The 21,260-nt window shown below is 31.4% G+C and overlaps 1 protein-coding gene across 1 annotated transcript in view; it reads left to right on the forward strand.

Moving 5' to 3' along the window:
- Positions 1 to 496: 496 nt before the first annotated feature.
- The window catches only part of LOC124544377 (protein kinase C-binding protein NELL1-like), a 48,819-nt gene continuing 28,055 nt past the window's right edge, over positions 497 to 21,260 (forward strand). The window contains exon 1 of the mRNA XM_047122897.1: positions 497 to 621. Coding sequence (XP_046978853.1) covers positions 558 to 621 — 64 coding nt within the window. The 5' untranslated portion in view covers positions 497 to 557. The remainder of the gene's footprint in view (positions 622 to 21,260) is intronic.

Consider the following 21,260-nt stretch of genomic DNA (forward strand, 5'->3'; position numbering starts at 1 on the left):
GAATTACTTGATCGCCTTCTTTTTATGGTATAGATGTATATTCACACAATAATGTGAATGTAATACAAAATTTTATCGAGTTAAATATAATTATCATAAGTTAATAAGTGAAGTATTTATACATTTTATTAGAGTCAAAAACTTTGTAACTATCCTTGAGAATAGCGGAAAATATTTTATTTAAAGCACTGGATCACGTAAACGTCAAGTTCAATTTCAATACAGTGAACTTAGCCAAGTTTCGCTCAGACTAAATATTGCGCAGGCCTCTGCGGCGATGGTGACCTAAAACGTATTCGGCAAATGAACGAGCCCAATCAATTAGGGGCGGTCAGCGATCCGACGGGAAGGAGGGCAGCGCGCGCGCTCCGTGGAAACTCGGGAAAACGTCTGTGGGGAGGGTGTGAGGAGTTCGCGGGGGAAGAGCGAGGAGGGGAGGTACGGTGTCGGAGGGTGCGTGCGGCGGCCGTGCATCGATCGCGCGGGGCGGCTGAGTCGCATCGTTCAGTCCGCCGGGGCGGCCGGCGAGAGCGCGCGTGTGATGCGCTGCCGCTGATATGGCCGGCGCTCGGGCGCTCGTGGCCGCCTGCTGCTGCTGGTGGTGGCTGACCAACGCAGCCGGTGAGTACATTTATCATCAAACCCATTATAGTAACACACACATCAAATATGTCACGTGATCAGCTGATCACATTTCTTGAATGACACGCGTTTTGCGTACTTATCGCTTTTACATATATAATCCCCTAGGGGTGTGCCGATCAGCTGTTCTAAAGATTTGCCCTTTCGTAAGAAATCATTAAGTTCCTTTCAATTTTTGAAGAATACGACTGTTACGTGTGCCTTATCCGTGATCACCCCTCCCGTCTAATGGCTTCGAGGGTTCAAGTTCGTTTAAAATGCACCTAGTATTTATATTGATTCTACAGTTCAGTTTTAAAAGGAATTCTTGAAAAAATAAAGGCCTAAAACTATCTTTCAAGAAAAAGTTTTTAAAATTTTGTGATTAGGAACATTTTTCATTAATTATATGTACTTCTAAAAATTGTGAAACCATGTAATAAATGAAATATATCGTTAGCAAAAGTGTGCGGTACATGTTAACAATATATCAATTGTGATACTTTAAAAAAAAAGTCGTGTAAATAGACAGATATGTAATTGTTTTTAAAATATTCAAATATTTCAAACATCGAATGAGTGTTACATTAAATTTTTAGTTATATTTTTTATAAAAAAATCCTTGGACATATATTATACAAATGACATTGCTTCAAGTTCACGTGCAATTTATCACCAATCAATCAGTTAAGGAGATCTTGACGTAGAATTGGTATAGAAATTGAAAAAAAAAATGTTATCAATTTCTGAGTATAAAACATTGAAACTTTGACATTTACGTATAGTTGTAGAGACTAATGAGTTTTTTTTTAAATTAGTATTGTAAATTAGTATGCGGTTTGTTGCACGTTCGGGATTGTCTCGGAGCTGCACGGGCGCGGGCGTCCTTGCGGCGACCACTACTAAACAAACTCGTTACGTCACGCCGAAAAGACATCTGCTTTAATGTAAATATTGATCATCATCACGCCACTCTGCGATCTATCGTAATCGACTAATCGTAAATGCAAGCGTGCGACGCGTAGCACCTGCCGGAAAATACATGTTGACATTGCCCTTTTTATTTTAGTCTAATTATCAAAAAATACAAAAGACATGCAAAATTTTATATTTAATGTCAATAAAAATATAACATCTATGCTGTATGAAATCGTCCATCAATGTTCTATTACAGATTGTAAATTGGGGTCTACATAATTGTATGATTTATATTAAAGTATCAGTTTTTGTACACAGTAAAATGAAATATATTTTATGAAATATCCATTTGTTATATGTGTAAATTAACGTTTAAAGCGTTACATTACTATAAATTGATGGAGTAAATAGGAATTCTATTCTTTGAAATTTGATGGTTATACTAATTATTGACTGATATATGCTACTGTATTGCGTTTTTGTCGACTAAGATTGGCATCGGTGAGATTTCACAGTAGAAAAAAGTATATATATAGTATTATAATTTAGTATATGAAGTATCCATAGTTGAACTGCTGGTAATGCATTACAGTGTAAGCTTTGCCTTAGAACATACATACAAGAGCCCTTAAACTAGTTTTAGTTTTTAGAAGTTAAAAACATAGATTCAAGCATATCGATAAAAAATAACATTTTGAAATAAATTATAGTAATCAATTAAAATAAAATAATTATTGAATAAATACAGTATTAATCTAAATAGGATGACATTTACAAACTATAAAAGTTTAATAATTTATGTACTATTTGCAGAACCCATACAAAATACAATATTTTGATTTCATGAAAAAGACTTCAACGCGTAACATTTTAAAATATTGACCTCAAACTTTTATAATTATTTTAAGATTATTATTATGAAATCTAAATGATGGTTGGCAATAAATTTTTAATAAACAGTTCGAAAATGCAATATCGTAGATACTTTTCATGAAATCTGTAAATATAAGCTAGATTTAAAAACCAACATTTTACGCATTAAATAAAAACAATTTTTTATACTTTCACTATTATGAGAAATTCTTCTTTTATAAAATATTGTTCTAAAATAGATATGAAATAAAGTTTAGAATTTATTTAGTAATATCAAATATAAACGTTATTTAAAAATTTAATTGGTAACATTAATACTAGTCAATGATGATGTCAAAATTAATAAACAGAAAGAAAAGTATTGCTTTTGATTATTTACACAAAATGAAGTAATATTAATATATATATCTATAGTTTTGTTATTACATATCATATTTTCGTACTAAATATATTATCTTTGAAATAATGTTAATAGCGTCCATAGAGTTACAGTGAAGTGCTTAATTTTGTATAGCATGATAGGATATGAAGTCGACACTAACATTGTATAAAACGGGAGCACCTGAAATTAATAAGAGGAAGGCTATCATTTCCTCTAGACATTAGTCAAGTCAGGCCAACGACCCGATGTTTCGTACATCGGGTCGCCTATATTTAGGGCAAACGGCACTAGTTTGTGTTCCAGTTTAGTGTGGTAAAAGTCTACTTCAATTTTATGTAAATGATGATTGGTTTATTCCTTTTAATTAATGTGATTAAGAATGCTAAAATTCCTATGTAAATTTAAATATTGTAAAGAAAGAATATATTTTGTTATCTTAAGACAATGAACACTAAAGCCAACAGAGGCATTTTATCTTCTGTGTGAATATTAATATAACCCTTTTGTAATCATATTTTTGTTTCATAATTTTTTTTTACTACTGTTTACAGTTGCGATCAAGCTAAACTGAACTTTTATTTTAACAATTTAGTAAGACAATACAGTTTATGTTATTTCACGTAAATTTATGTAAAGGTATGGCTGAATCTATGTAACTCTGTTTCAGCCTTTATAAAAAGCTACACAGTAAAATTGAATAACTTTTTTGGAGAATAGTACAATGTTAATGACTTTTCAGGAGATAAAGCTTTGGAAGATTACGATCGATTCCAGGCCGATTCAATATTGGCAGTATTTAAATGTAATAAAAAAAAGGAAAATTGGTTTCGCAGTTTCTTCCCTGTAAGTTTGAGGCTTTTTCATGCTTTTATATTGAATCCAAATTTTGACTTTGCCTTTGAATTGCCAAAAAAATTGAGTATTAGTTTACTAATGTATAAATGTCTAATTATTATAATAAAAAATAAGAAGATAAATACAACATTAATAAAAAGTAAGAGTCGTAGTTGAAGATGCTATATCACTTAAATTTTGATTACAAATGAAAGTATCTGTAGCTCACTTCAAATTGGTGTAGTTTGGTATCCTATCAGATAAAATCTAACCGAGAACAATTGCCATATCACGTGAAAAATCTTCGTAGACCCTTTTACGATAAATTAAGCAATACATTAGATACTAAAAAAAGTCTGTGAGTGTCATATCAGTAAGTACGAGATGAATACAGTGCTATGATCTAGACTCAAGTCCGAAGCACACGTTTAATGGGTCATCGGTGTAAGCCTGATGCCAAACATCGTGCCTCTTACATTTGGCGCGGCGCCAAGCCCACCTGCAAGTGGTACGAATGACTGAATAATAAAACGTCTAACATCTTTTCATCGAAATCTTATGTAGTTTTATTTTATTAATGATGTTAGCTGTTCCATAATAGCTTACAATTATTTCAATAATTACTTAATTTAGTAATTTAGTGTCATATAAATTTAGTTTCATCTGAAACTTTATCATTTACTATACGACATTACATACTGAGCTCTCTAATTATTTTTTTTATCCTCTCAAGCAACAGCTTACATAGCATTTTCTAGAAAAGTCCATTATCAAATTTATCAGACGTTTGGAATTTGCAAATTATAACGTCGAATTTAGTTTCAGCTTATTCTCGTAGGCACTCAAGTTCGCCCGCCTTACGTAAGCTACTGTTGCCGCATTGAATTTTTATCGTTTCGCCCCGCGCATGTCGCATTCAAATTTTATATTCTATTACCGTCTTATCGGAATTTATTAACTATTTGAGAAAGCATAAAAAAGTATACTTTTTATGCATAAGAGAAGCCGAAAATATCAATATGTATCTAACTTTGTCCACATGTGAAAAATATTATGTCTCTCTTTTTTCACTACTAAAATTTATTTGGTCAAATTAATTTTTAGAATCTTTAAGATAATTTCGAAATGATGAATTCATTCATAAGCGTTCTTTCAATTATAAAAAAAAGAAATTTAATTTTATTCATAAAAACTATGTTATGTATTTTAAATGAGATAATTATTTAATTAACAGCTAATATATTAAGGCGATTGCAATGAGCTCCGAGACGGCATTAGCGCCGTCTTATGAATGTTACATATCTTATCAAGTAAATCTGTTTGGAGAATAATCCAATATGAGATAACGTGATATTATTTTAATGTAAATACAGCACAGATATTACCCGTTCACTGCGACTTAGTATGATTCAGATTTTTTTTATGTTGAGATTTAATAGACTTTTAATAACATAATTAGAAATTTTAAAAACTTTACAACTGTTAGGGTACTTTAATTATTTTTATAGTAAACTTGTACTTTAATTACTATTTTTGGTCTCTAAAATTTATTATAAAATCTGATCAACTAATACTTACTTAAGTAAAATGCCCTGCAAACTTTGAGGTCGTACTTTAAATGGTACTCTTTTTTCATGTCGTATATGTTATTTATTTTCCTCTAACACGAATATTTTCTTTGGCTAGCGAGAACACGTGAAAATTTATAGAAGATTTCGCCTTATTTTTAAAATTATCCCATACTCGGTGATAAGAAATAATATCGTAAGGAAACCTATGAAATTATGCTGTGTACATGTATGTGTATTTAAATCTTCTTAAAAAAAAAGTTCAGTTTTTGATGACGAAATTTAGGCATCGTTTTGGATAATGTGATTAAAAGGTAAAATTCTCCGATAAATTTTTTGTCGTTAACATCTTTAGAACGCTTTGACATTTCATTTTGCAATTTCGTTGACTAAATGTGATCTTCAATTTCAATAAAATTATTTCTTTTTATAAAACGAAAAAAGTACCTAAAAATAAAATAATATTAATAAGTAGACGCTTGTCTATAATCTTTTTAGATAAATATTTTCTGGGAACGAAAGTTAACGTGGGAAAGGTCCGTGGTAAAATAAATACAAATATAATAAAAATCCAACGCCATCCGCCATTGAACTATTGACTGTTGACACGCGTACGCTCGTATAGAAACCACGACCTAGGAATCTTTTGTAATCGTTGTAATGAAAAATTTAAGCCTGGCTTCACTTATACTCATTTTAAATAGGATATACGTGTATACAAATTAACTTATTGTATAAAGTGTTTATCATATACTTGTATAATAATTATCGAACTTTTAAGATCTCCATAAGGAACTAAATGATATAACAGAAAGTAGATCGCACTTGTCAATGCTAAGGTATACTTTTAAATCTTGTACTACATATAACAAAAGCAATGATTTATATACAGCAATAACATAGTCTGTCCAAATGTGAGGGATTAATATCATCTTTAGCTACTGACGGTATAGACACGATTTTCTTATGAAATATAATATTGATACTAATATAAGAAGATAATTAATTATTAGTTAAGCGGAAAACAAAGTCCAATATTTATATCTTCCTAAATAAAAACACCTTTATAGTGGTAATAAGGGACAGTAAAAGAAATATAATCGAGAAAAAGCATCGCTGGAAGTAAATATGGAACCGTCATAATATTTTTTATAGCCGTGATAAAACTGTGTTTCGCTAGTTACTGCACGGGGGCTCCTAATCAAGATACGCAATCGGTATTTTACTAGTTTAATAAACTAAAATTCATGGTTCAAAATTTATTTTTTAGAAGGAGATATTTCCAAACTGTTCACTCTAGAATTAAAGCACCGTAGCTCCAAAGCAAATATGTTATATAATGAAAAATTATATCTAAAACTACCAAACGGATTAAAAACTTGTTAAAGTTTTATTGTTTCAATAACGAAAAGGAATCTGGTTAAATATACACTTAGAGCGTTGAAATTTCGATTTCATGCTCTAAGTGTATCACAAATGCTTTTAAATTCGTTTTTTCTAATATAGGTACGTATAAGCCCCCGTAAAACTGTAAATACTGTTAGATTATAATCTATATCGCAAGATTGTAAACTGTCGAAAGATTGTGAACTATAACATGCTGTTTACAACTCAACCTTATTTTTCGATAGTATATAATCTAACGATGTTAAAGTATGCATATACCTATAACTTAACCTAACCGACTAATCTTTCGATGAGGTTATCAACATTGTAAGTTTGATCATATGTTTTTATTACATTCAAATCCGACCATGAGCGAAAAATGAACCAGCCCTTATATCAATAGTAGAGCTAAGAAGGTTGCTATTTATATCTATAGCAAGTTATATATTTAAGAAACATTTTTACATTCTTCATATTATAAATTGATTCATTTTGAGTAAAGAAAATAAAAATGTTTGAGTATTGTGTTCAAAGTCAACATTATGTAATGTGGTTTTGTTTTCTATATTTAATAAATTTACATTTATTTTAATTAAATATAAAAGTATCATGCTAAAAAAAAAGAATAACATATTATTACATTTTTTATTATTATTATTAACTAAAGTAATAATTTCCCCGAAGTTAGGAATAGTTTATAGTTTATGTCGCTATAATATATGTAACGGTGTTTCCGTCATTGATTTCTTTAAATCTGCTGCACAAATAAATAAAAATCTTCTATTACTGCATGGAAATATCGTGTGTAAAACTAACGAATGAAAAATAATATCACCGACTGAGAGTCGACAAACCAATAATATTTTATTGGCTACTAATCAAGATACGCAATCAAATGCAGATTGGAACAACCATTGATTTTTTTAAATTACAGCATTAGATATTGTTTTTTGCATAAAGTCGCGAGTGACAAACGGCTATTTAAAAATAATAGTGTTTCTGTAGTTATATTAAATTAGCTAGCCTTGACTATTGATGTAATCAATGGACAAATGTCTCATTTAGGAATACCAATTGTTTTTCCAAATCTTTTGCATTATTAGTAGCACCATTAATTGTAGTTAAGAGAACATAAAAACATAATTAATATCGACTTGCATCATGGTTTTGTTATACAACATTTTATAAGGAAATTACGTATATATTTGCTCTAGTTGTTGATCCCGGTTTCGCTTCAAAATTTGTTTCATACCAAATTTCATCAAATTTGATTTAGCGGTTTGGTAGAGAAAGAGCGTCAGACAGACAGGTGGAGTTACTTTTACATTTATAATATTTCTATAGATTTGAAGGTAAATAATAAACAGATTCCGTTTTCTTTTGAAATAAAACAAAAAAACAGTATGAAAATGTAAATAAATGAAGGTTATTTACCTCAAAACAAAAGTGCCCTGTTTCGCAACAAATGCATTAAGCTTTTAAAGAAAGTAAAATCCTTAGAGTTCGTTGTCCATGTGCACGTAACACGAAGTAATAGTTGTTTGCGTGTGTAGACGAAACAAATTTGTATAAACTGCCAGCAGCAGAGTTAGAGACTGCTTATATTAGAATAATCGAAAGAGTATTTTGAACATCATACATTTTTAAGATCCGAAGTATATAATATAATAGAATTACCACTAAGTTGACGGATTCTTCGTAGGTTATATAGTATTTTTTTCAATTAATGTAATATAAAATGAATACAATATATAATTCAATACAATTGCATGTTTATTTATATTTAAATAATGCTTATGAAGCGAAGCTATTTATTATTTAGATTAATTTTTATTTAAATTATTATTTAAATTAAATAACACATTTCAGAATATTGTAAATTAAACAACATTAGGTTAATTTTTCATTCCTGTACTAAGGCCACCTATTTAACGAGATCACAAACGGCTCAAATTTTCTACTATAACACAGGTTCATTTCTTTTCTCACCGTTATGAGCTCAAATTATGGTCATGAAATTTCATTTGAACCCACGATATTCCGGTTAGTTTTACCTATTTTAACAACTGAGCTATCTCGGAACTTAGCATGTGTAGTTATGACGAAACAAATGAGTGTAAGGGTCGCGTGCTGTGCGCCCCTGTCAGCGATGTCTGGGGCTGCTCTAACGACATTTTGAACTACACTAACTTGATATATTTCTTCGTGTAGGTAACATTAATAAAATATGTTCCTTTCAATTTTTATGTAAGTAAATTATAACTGAATATATTATACTATTTATTACAAGTTTCTATGTATTTATATGATAATATATGAAACGTAATGCATTGAGAGTAATTCATTCGTTTTGTTCTGATTAATTTATAAGATATGATTCCCTATTACGTAAAATATAAAGTTGTCAATTTATCATATCATAATATTTTTAATATCCTTATATGTTATACAAATGTTATATTTGTATTGTGTTACAATTATAATCAGTGAAGCCCCTGACTTTTAAACGAGGTTAGCTGTGTTACTGGAGTCGATTATTTTTTAACACTATTACAATCAACGTCGTTATTTACTCTTAAAAAACTATTTAACTCAAAATATTAAGAAGTTTAATGATTCCAAAAATTAAAAAGAAAAATACGAAGAATGTAAACTGTATACAAAACATTTGATAAAGACTCGTGTGTGCGTGTCTTATTATGACGTAAAAAGCGATATATAGAACCTTTGCTTATTGATAACCTAAGCTGCAAGGAAGTTTGTACTGCTTGGCATTTATTTCAAAGCTATGATTGGCACGCGGCTCACTTTATGGATCACGAAAACGCGTAAATGAATTTCGTTATATTTAATTTCGCCGTTAATTATTATGCTGATTAGCTTTTACTAAAAATTATGAACAGCAAATGTTTCAGAAGCCATATTAATGGAACTATTAACCTACGAATATGGCTATACCGTTTTCATTGGCGTTTTTAAGGAAAACCCAACTAACTACAACGGTGGTTTATGAAATTTTATTTATTAGCATATTTATATCTTAATTATATGACGTAAGCGAATTACATGGATTATTCTTTATAAATTCTAGTTAAGAAGATAACTTTTATCGATAACGAATCGAATTAAAAATATTAGATACTGAAACGTGATATTTAGAAGTATATTTCCTTCTATAATTGTAACGTAAAGTGAACTTATAAAACGATAGTCCAAAGGGCAATATTTTTTTGATCACTGGGTCTCGTTTCTAATGGAATGTGAGCCACACCTATAAGTGTCATTTGAGTTAAACTGACTTAAAAGAAAAGTAGCCCATCACCTGTCATTATGCGAAGCATATAGATATATAGATACTCATATAGATAGCAAACTAATCATTTTGGTAGAAGGCCAGCTCGTCTACCTCCATAGCTTTAGCGTCTTTAAGAATTCCTTATATCGCCAATGCGCTACCAACCTTGGCAACTATAATATTATGACCCTTGCGCCTGTAGTTACACTGCTTAGTGGTAAAATGTATTGTGAATGGGTAGAACCTACCCAAAACGCTCTAACGTTAAGTTGAGGAAAATTCAAGTGATACTTGGATTATTATTATAAATAGTGTACATACATAAATTTCAGTTCAAGATTTTACGATCGGATGACATTGCCAATTTTTTTCTCTTCTTCTGTCGAAAGTAATTTTTCTTCATTGCATATTTAATTCATACAATTAAAAATGTATGTATCTTGTATGGATACCATGTATGTAGTACGCTTTATTGCAAAACATTTCTCAATAAAACATGGTAACAAGTATATTATGAAGATTAATTCAATCTCGTCCGCTATAGTATAATGTTTTCAAGTCCTGGCATTGACTTTGATTAGTTTACCGAACCGATTCATTAATAAAACATATCACCTATAGTTTTCCATGTAATTTCCATGAAACACGAAGGAGGAATGATATATTCCTATTTTTCCAGACATAGGTATAAAAAGATGACGTGATTCTTATCTTCTTTTTTTGTTATTTTCCGACGTAGCAGGTGATTTTCAAATACTTCCATAAATAAATATACATACAGTTGGATATTTGCTCGCGGATTTATGATGTGTGTTTAAAAAAGAGAGCGTCATTATTTGCTTTAACTAAATGAAACGTAAAGACAAATTCTTGTTGATGTAAATGATTTATGACATAAAAAACATCGATTGCCAATGTCATATTGACAATGTTCAGTAAATACACAATTGCAACCAATTGGGTTTAACCCAATTATATTTAAATATTCGGTGGCATTTATTGAAATACCAATTAAACTTTTGTTTCTTTATTGCTATGGAACAATTAAGACAGTTTTATTAATGCATTGGTTTTTTTCGTTGGTCATATTTTCGTTTGGTAGTTGGGTAAGCGAGGGATTATTTCTAATATTCCTAAATCTCCCAACCGAACGATCCTAGCGAAGAAACGATATATACATAAATACAGTGTCCCAAAAGTACGCCTCGCAATTTATCTGTAAGTTAAAACATAAAAGCTGTATACAATTATTTTGAATGGGTTTCGATGTTTCTGCATTGTTGGTGAATGCAATATACGAAGACTGCTGACTTCGATATAAGAAAATTTGTATGATATTAAGTTTTAAGATTTTTGACGACCTCTGTGATCGAGTGGTGTGTACACCGGTTTACATGGGTACGCCACTCTGAGGTCCCGGGTTCGATTCCCGGCCGAGTCGATGTAGATTACCATTAGTTTTCTATGTTATCTTGGGTCTGGGTGTTTGTGGTACCGTCGTTACTTCTGATTTCCATAACACAAGTGCTTCAGCTACTTACATTGGGATCAGAGTAATGTATGTGATGTTGTCTCATATTTATTTATTTATTTTTTCTTAATTTTCTTAAGATTCTTACTATGTATGTTAAATATAAATGAAGTGCATAGCATGTTGTGTGTGCACATATTGGACCGGGAGATGTGGTGCTGCAGGTGTCGCAGCGAGCGCAATGCGGCGCCTCCACGAATCTTCTGACCTCATTCACGTTCACGGCCATTCCAATGATATAAACTTTGAACGTTTCGTTTGATTTAAAATTATTCCTCACGCGCTAGTTGTCTTGGAACGTAAATCATGAAAAATAAATTTACTTTCGAATTAATTTAAACACGATAGTACAGTCAGGTCAGTTAGCAGTGCAGGGGGTTTTTTAATTTTTAATTACGAAATATCTCATGAGTTATACCGATTTGATACTTTTTGATACTTAAATATAAATACATATAAACCAGTAAGTAACTATAAATATAAACAGTAAGTATATATATAAGATGTTAATTAAAACCCTGTTACAGAATACAGGGCCTTGACTTTGAAATAGTACCCTTGGAGTTGCTTTATAAATATCTCCATTTATTGAGCTTTAGGTACTTTTCGCCCAGTTGGCAAAGAGAATTTATAATATACTTAGACGATTAGCGATAACAACAGTCAACGATAAACGTAGCATTAGCGTGTCATATCAAGTTCTTGAACCAAGAGACGTTTACTTTTTCTTATTAACATTAATTGAACTAATAACATTTTATTAAAACTAATGTATTTACATTAAGTATTTTCCTATTGAAATAAATTGAAAATGATGTTTCGTTTTCACATCGTTTATTAATCAATTCTTGTGATAAACATGTAAAGAAAAAGAAAAGTAACAGCCTATAAATTACCCACTGCTGGGCTAAGGCCTCCTCTTCTATTAAGGAGAGGATTTGGAATATATTATTATACACAAGTGGCAGAATTTCGATGAAATTAGACACATGCAGGTTTCCTGTGATAAAAATATATTAACTAATTTCGATTCTATAGTTATTAAGAGTACACTTCAACCTGAATTTTGAATATTTTATTCAATTGGGTATTTTTAAATTTCATTTCACTTTATTATAAATGTCATTGAATGATTCGACCATCGATATAGTAGTAATAAGGTATGTTCCAGCCCCCAATGCACCGCATTCGTTGCCTGGCGACGAAGCCACGTGGTGCCAAAACTTCTCTATCGATCCTTGCGTACCGGTATATACGAAGGTGTACGAGTATACGAAGCGTCATACGTACTACATACGCTTTCAATTATGTACGCCTACGCCACAATTAGGTCTCACTACGTAAATAATGTTGTTTATTTATATGTCCCTAGGGGCACACTGTATATTCACGACAGCTGATTGTTTGTTCGTAATTTCTACAATTTTTCGTATAAAATGTAGCGAAAAGTCACGTTACCCTTGGTTTTTGTGTCATTTCAGTTATAATTAATGTTTTACAAACAACCAATTACATATTTAGTCTATGATTTCTATTTAAAATATGTTATATTATAAAAATTTAAATACTATTTAATTTGATAATATGAATTTTACATCGCAAATGTTCGTCTGATTGACCTACATGTCCGTATTTTTGTAAAAATTAAACTATAAGACTATACCAGATTTAAGTATCTATACAAGGTTGTACATCGGGTGATAATATTACCACCTGACTGATTTCGACTGTGATGACCATTCAGGTGCAGGTGCAGGCTCACGTGCTTACCGAGTATACCGTGGCAGGAACCTGGAAGTATCAAACATTACCAACATCCAAACTCTTGGTAGGAGTATTTATTGTCAAACCTAAGATTACTTTCGTTTCAGAACGATGCTCAGATCGCAGAATCAGCAGCGAATTTGCCTTATAAATAGTAATAAGTATAATTAAACACGCGTACACTCTAGTCTAAAAATCAAAGTTTTGCTATAATTGTATATTTTAATATGACATTATATTTTCAAAAAAATAATTCTTTATATAAAAGTTCTGAATAATGAATTGAGATATATACAATATATCATCGAATTATGTGTAAAATATTAACTTTATGTGAAATATTCTTTAATTAAATCTGTTTAATCTGTAATAAGCTTACTAAGTTAAGTAGCATTTGGGTCATAAAAGGAATCTCCTCTTCCTCCGAGTGATTTAAGTTTCATAATTAGTCGCACTATACATAATGACTAGCTGCTCATTATTTGCTACTTTTCTTAAATTAGTTCTTTATATTTTATGTACAAATACCAGTACAAAGTCAAACGATTGTTCTATTTCAAAATTAATATTTACTTGAGGAAAAGCTAAAGGCAAGGCGAGCCGAGTTGATACCTCGAGGCGAATCAGAGTCCGCAATTTATTCCTTCTTGAGCTACGAAAAGAAAACTGCTTAAAGATATACTGCAATAAGACACAGAGACTGCGGACTTTTCGAATCTCGGATATTACGCAATGAGCATATCTTAAGAAATATTTTCTTGGCAAAAGAAAATCATTCCATAGATAGTTTGCAATAAGTGTGCAAAAGTTTACTTGTTTCATAATGTCAGCTATGCCATAGTTAATTTTATAATATCGTAAAAACTTCCTCAGATTTAATAAAATTACTTTATATGTATAATAATTGGCAGATTGCGTTATAATTTTTGTCGTCTAAGATAAATCGTGAAAATTATTTGATGATGTAAGTAAAGTGTCTGTCGAAAACAATCGTTCAAAAAGGTAGTTCGTACAACTGAAAAGGCAATACAATATCGATATTTGAATAAAACTATTTAAACTAAACAATTATAGCACTAGTTTCTATAATTGTTTGTAAAAACATAAATAACCTCATTGAAATCTGAGGATAATCGTCAAATTGATTTAAATTAAATACGTCGACTAAATAATCAAGGTATCCATTGAATAACCTCTTACTGTCACATATTAATATTTATAGACACGTGTAGCAGCGGTACCCCAGTCCTGTGACGAGGGGTAGTAACGACAGGTTGTAACGCATCGCCGTATTAGCCCCGTTATTGCGCCCCATTAGCTATATAGTTTTTATTTGTCCCGAATAAATCGTTCTCGTTTATTTACTCACATTTCTGGGGTCTGTGTCGTATAAATAAATTTGCTATTTGTCGCCGAAATTGTTATTAGTGGCATTGTTGTTGGTTTGGTATCCCTTAACAGCATGTAAAATTTATTTTCAATTACAAATACAGAATCTAATTTAAAACGTTATTCTCTGAATTTTAGGAGAAGGAATATATACTATACTAAAATAATTAAGTCGATAACAATATAGAACTACAATGATAATTATGTAATTTAAAATCTTTAAAATGTTTCTCAATCAAAGACACAAATGCGTACGTATATATTTCCATAACGATAGCTTGTTTTCGCAAAGCAAATAGTATGTAGGAAGCGCGATCCTGACGCGGTGACAATATACACGTGCGATACGTTATCTCTGCTGTTTGCGTTGGATTAGCCCCGGCCCCCGGCCGCGTGCCCCACTGCCAAGTTCAAAGTGTCAAAGACTCTTTCGTATGAATTAGCCGTTCAGTGTCAAAAATTTAACACCCAAATTTTTTTTCAAATGATGCAATAACGGAACTCGTTTTATAATATTTTTTTTTATTGTTAACAATACCAATTTTCTTAGGTTTTTATTTTATTTTTAATTATAATAGATTAGCATTGACAAACATTTGACAAATTTATGTGATTTAAAATAATTCAAGACATAATTTGGTATAAATTATATTTACAGTGATGGTTCAAGTTACCGTAAAATAATATTCAATTTTACGAAACATTGACATTTTAATTGATACCAAAAAGTATATATGGAGAGCAAGTCAGTAACAGGACAAAAATATTTTATTCAATCGTTTGTAAATAATTTAGGCGCCAGTGTTTATAAATGTTTGAATTGATTAAAGTAAGATTTACAAACGCTGTTACCGAGTGACTGTATGTGCATAACGCCTATATAGTGCTATTTGCATATGGTGCAAATATGAGGCCACAACATATTAAATAAGTTTCTTGGTCACCGGATGTTGTTCACAAGCACCGGGTACACAGCAAAGGGTAAGTGAAGGACGATTTGATATCAGAATTTCAAATGGCAGGAACGCTTTGAAAAATGATGCAGGAATTTATCACAATCGTGTCGTACGATGTTGACATGTAAATAGACGATGATCTATGTAAATGCATACTTTATATTTTTTACTCTGTTCAGTATTAGATTCAGGTGAAAAACTAAAATGACTATAGATTTGATAGAACTCCTTACAGAGAAACAAAATCTACTTCAAATTATGAACACTTTCTTCATGTAAAAAACAAATTAAAATCTGCTAGCTTTGCTTTTGTTCATTCTTTATCAGACAGCTATTATATACTATTATATATTATAGCAATGAGAAATTAGAGTACTTTACTACATTTAGTCGGACGCTAGGCTGCGGTACGAACGGTAGGGACGGTAGCGCACAATGTGGTACGGGGGGCTCAGCGGCGCGTGTCCACCACCTGTCGGGACACCGGTTCGAACCACCCTCCGCCTCATTAACGGACTTTATATTCCAAAATCCTTAAATAACGTACATTGGCCATTGAGATTTTTGGCTGTTTTAATACTATACTAATAAGTACTCATTTGCATATTAAATTTATATTATTTTTTTGTTAATATTATCAGTTTTCATCGATTAAACTGAATGTTTAATGATATTAATAATTTTAAATCTGTTTTTGTTTATATTCGAAATCTTAAAGAATTAAAAATACACTGCTTACTAGTTTTCCCCTAAGATTCGCTGTCACTTTTAAATTTTGTAAAACTGACATTATTAACGAATTAATTTAATGTTCAATGAAGCTAAATATTTCAGGCTTTTTTTTGTACGTAAGGTTTTTTTTCCAAATATAAAATGTCTGCATAATAATAAAACTGGAGAGAGCTCAGAAGCAGAATCAACGGCTTTACGTATTTTCCGAGGCACGGAAGTTTAAACAAAACTTCCGGGCTGCTACTGATAACAGAATACCCAATAACTTTTCATTGGAGCGACCCTTGGCGAAGAGTTATAAAAATATAATATGTATTGGAGAAATAATCTCGTTCAAATAGCGACAGGATTTTTATGAGAAATATATTCAATCATTGACCCGTCAAAACGTTATATGAAATAAACCTCAATGTAAATAATTCTTACGTAAATAAATATGCTTGATGAAATTACGATTCAAATGTATAAATACAAAAGTAACTTACATAATTTTTTTTTTTTTTGTTATTTCAATTATCCACTGACTGACAGTTACTTTTTTTACATTCTACTTATATATATTATTTATATTTTTACTGAACATCAGCGATGATCAGCGAAGTTCTGCATCTTCATAAATTATGTTATAACAAGCCATAGATATCTATTAATGATTTCTTGATATAAATGGACATTAACTCTATCATTTGTCCATGTAAAATTATCTGCAGGATTTTATTTTATTAGAATGTAAAGAGCATCGCTATCGAATTGGATAGCTTCCTACTAATAAAATTAAAATAACAATTATGTTACCTAATGGTATTGTTATATTTGAAATCGTTAGTGTCAGCGGAATATATCTGACTCACCATCGGACCATCGTCGGTGCCTTCACGAAATGAGATGGCGGTTTCGTAACATCGCGTGATTGTCATTCGATACGATTCCATGAAACGAATAGTACGTTTATAAAGTATTTTACATTCGCCTTTTTATGTGCTTGTCTGTTTAATAACACGATAGCTTAGTAAAAGTTAGAATTTATTTTTTAACTTACAATAAATATCTCAGATTTTATTCTTATTTTACAACAATATTTCTATCAATATTAGATATAAAATTTAAAATAGTTACTGAACAAATCAAAATAAACTTTATTCAAGTAGGCTTTTACAAGCACTTTTAAATCGTCATTTTACAATTAAGTGAAGCTACCACCGGTTCGGAAAGTAGATTCTACCGAGAAGAACCGGCAAGAAACTCAGTAGTTACTCATGTTAGTTAAATACAATTATTTAAATTAATACATATATCCTGCTTGGAAGTCAACAGGTATTAACTCCCCGCTTTTTTATCATCTATAAAATCTTGTATCGAATAATATATTTTTGTACCAGTGTATTTTTTACAAACGATGAATGAATTTACGAAACGGCAAAGTTAAAATCGAGGAGAGTATTAGAAAGAAGACTGGCAGTATTTTCGCATTTCGGAACTCTCACTGTTTAAACAAATTAACACATTTTATTACATTATGTAATAAAACGTTGAAATTTTTTTTAGTTATTTAATATAATTCAACTAAGCGTAATAAGCTATTTACACATATATTACTCTAACTTAGTAGAATTTGAAACATTTAATACGGGAGATATATAAGGATATTAATAATTATTATATTAAAAAAACCCAAGAACTCATTTTATTTTTAAAAATATAGGAAAAATGATGAATCGTCAGAACGAAACGCAACATATTTTATCGTTGTAAAAGGCGAGTGAAATATAAGTGTAATTTGTAACATTTATTGGCACAGTAAAAGTGATTACAAGCTTAGTTTAATTCTGATAAATTGAGAATATTTATCTGACTTGAAAAAAATATTGAAGTATTTAATGATAGCGGTCAAGATGGATATAGAATCTGGGTAGTTACAAAATTCATCCCGGTGGACATACCAAATCTATGTACAATCGGGGTAAGAAAAGGTTTGTCACCTTAAGATTTATTTTCGTACGCTCAGTATGAGCATTTGATGTTTAGATTCAAAAAGTGCTAAGAGTTTAAGACTTGATAAAGAAATGAATTTGAAAACTGACGAAGGTTTTCTTACTCTGACTGTACATACACTTGCAGATATCTTCTATAAATATTTTTTTTGTTTTTCTTTTAAAAATTGTAGTACCAAAAATGTATATGAAATATTCAAGTGAAATAAGAGGCATAATGACAAAAATGTCATATCGTAACCCGACACGGAGAGCAGGCACGTGGCACGCGTTTGACATATGTCGAGACCCTTCTGTTAAGTACGCCAGTATAGGGTTCTCGTCCACTGACTTGGCACTTAGCCGTTTCTATTGCAGGCAAAGATATTATTTCTTGATATCGACTAGTTTTAGTTCATAATTAACGTGTCATAAGACATATTTTTGTGCGCAATTGGAATATTATTTCAAAATGCAACGTTTTCTCATATAAAACGCTTTTAACGCGCAAAATTACCTTTTATCAAGGGTCAATTTGTTTTTATAAAGTATTAGTTTTATTCTAATGATAATGTCGTTCAAAAACAGCAGAACTTAATTTTATATCGATAAGATTTTTTCGCTAGGGATTGATATTTGTATTTATTATACAGACATTTGATAAGGTATCCTTATTGATCTGTCCGCCATATCTAGTTAGAGCAGGTTAAAGTGTCGTTATTTACTGATATCAAACCATTTGACAACATTTATGATGTTTTATCAGCTTTGTAGGTAACATAATAAATTTCCTTGTAAAGTTTTTAAATTATTGTCATGATTTTCCATATATAGAAGATTGATCGAATGACTTTTAGTGGTCGACGAACCTAAGTCGATTAGGCATTTTTTCTTCACTCTCAACAAGGAGAAGGGAGCGCTTTTTAATCGCACCGTACCATATGAGCAAAAGCGTTGACGTTTTAACGTATTAGCGGTAAAGGGTGTAGAGCTACCGGATTTTTTGTGAAGCAAATTTTATGACACAGGCGACCCGCACCGGTTTCGCACGGGAGCAATGACATTACGTCACTGTGGAAACTACTAAAATTATCCGTGTTTCTTACTAGATTGTCCATGAATTATATATAAAAATCTTCTTACCGAATCACTCTATCTATTAAAAAAAACTGCATCTAAATCCGTTGCGTTGTTTTAAAGATTAAGGCATACATAGGGATATAGGGACAGAGAAAGCAACTTTGTTTTATACTATGTATAGTACGACACAACTTAGATGTAGCATCGGCAAAATTCGTAAAACCGATCACATCCGAATTGAATACGGTAACCCAAATTATCAATATTTATTTCTCATGCGAATATGATCTTTGGTCAAACGTCATAACTTATAATATCATATGACCTAATATATTCGTCAATTTGACACGTCGATTTACATGCACTTGCTTTCTCTGATGCGAGAATTTAAAGCGACGAACAGCGTCGAATGGCGCGATAGGGAGTTATTTCTATTGCTTGTGTATATCGGCAGTAATCGGTTTTATTTTTATTCCATTGCATTTTCCGATGCTACATCTAATTTGTGTCGTACTATAGTTATTAAATAAATTTAACGCCCAATTGTCAAATGATTTTGACATTTACAACACAAGTCCATGATTTAATCTCACCCGACTGCTCATAATACATGACTTGACAAGGAATTGCATATTCTGAACACTTAATTAAATATTCATGAAAACACGATTACGTATTAATTACAATTAGAACGACCCTACAGTGACCACCATCTGGTCAATTACGCTGACAGGTTTCCACGTGTCGTCTCATATTGCAGGACTTCAATTAATTGTTATTAACACTTGCAGCCCCCACCTATCCTGTTGTGAAAAAGGATAGTTCATTTTACAGTACATTGAGTTTGCGATATCCATTCGCCGTTCAAGTCGATAATTAACAATTACTTAGCCTTTTGACATTCCAGGAAAGAAATTGTTAGGGAACAATTTAAAAGCAATTTCTAAACGCTTCAACCAAATTGCATTAGTTTTAATAGACTATCAGTTTCCACATAGAGCTATTACTGTCTGACAAGCCCGAAACGAAGCTTGGAACACGCTAGATTATACGAAATGAAATGGTTAGGTCATTTGTTTATTCGTAGGCTTATGGAATTGTTACAAATGTACTAAGAACTTTTAAGGACTCATTCAGTCATAGTTAAATGTGTAACTTGTTGTCCTGTATTTTAAACTTATTTCTGATACTACATACTCGATTAGAGTCAACTATGGGTGCAATAGATCTGCGGTTCTCCACAATCTGTATTCAGTTGGGTGTCAACATCAGCGTCGTCGTCGGTTCGCCTGGCTTGAGGATTGCCATGAACCGTGGTATTTACTCGGGGAATCATCTGTTCCAACGGCCATTAGTTCTTTTACTGAATAATGCCCCACGGTCACTTCAGACTAATTTGCTAATTTTGTAAACTATGTTCGTATTTTGGCTCTAATTTATGTAAACTATTTTTAACCGACTTCAAAAAAAGGAGGAGGTTCTCAATTCGTCGGGGCCTTTTTTTTTTATTTTTTTTTTTTATGTATGTTACCGAATTACTCGAAGATGGCTGGGCCGATTTTGACAATTCTTTTTTTGTTTGAAAGGGCATGTTTTACAGGTGGTCCCATTGTCAGGAGATCAGGATCTGATAATGGGATCCTGGAGAAATCGAGGGAACTCCTCAAATTTTATAGGCAAACCTATAGTGATTTTGGTTTTATTCGAAGTGCCTTGGTCATATGCTCACGAAAAGTGACATTTGATGAAGTGGAACTGATGATGAAGACCACAACTGGTAATCAGAACCTATTAGTAAGTAACTATTTTACGAGTTTAGTTCTATTTCTTTAAAATAGTTGTCAAGCAATTGATGTTAGTAAACATGAGACTACCAGGAGAACTCCTCAATGATTAACAGCATTGCATCGGGAAAAAATGGTATTGTCTAATTGGCGATAAGCAGTTAACATTAGGCTATT

The sequence above is a fragment of the Vanessa cardui genome, chromosome 4 (assembly GCF_905220365.1).
Source record: "Vanessa cardui chromosome 4, ilVanCard2.1, whole genome shotgun sequence".
NCBI lineage: Eukaryota > Metazoa > Arthropoda > Insecta > Lepidoptera > Nymphalidae > Vanessa > Vanessa cardui.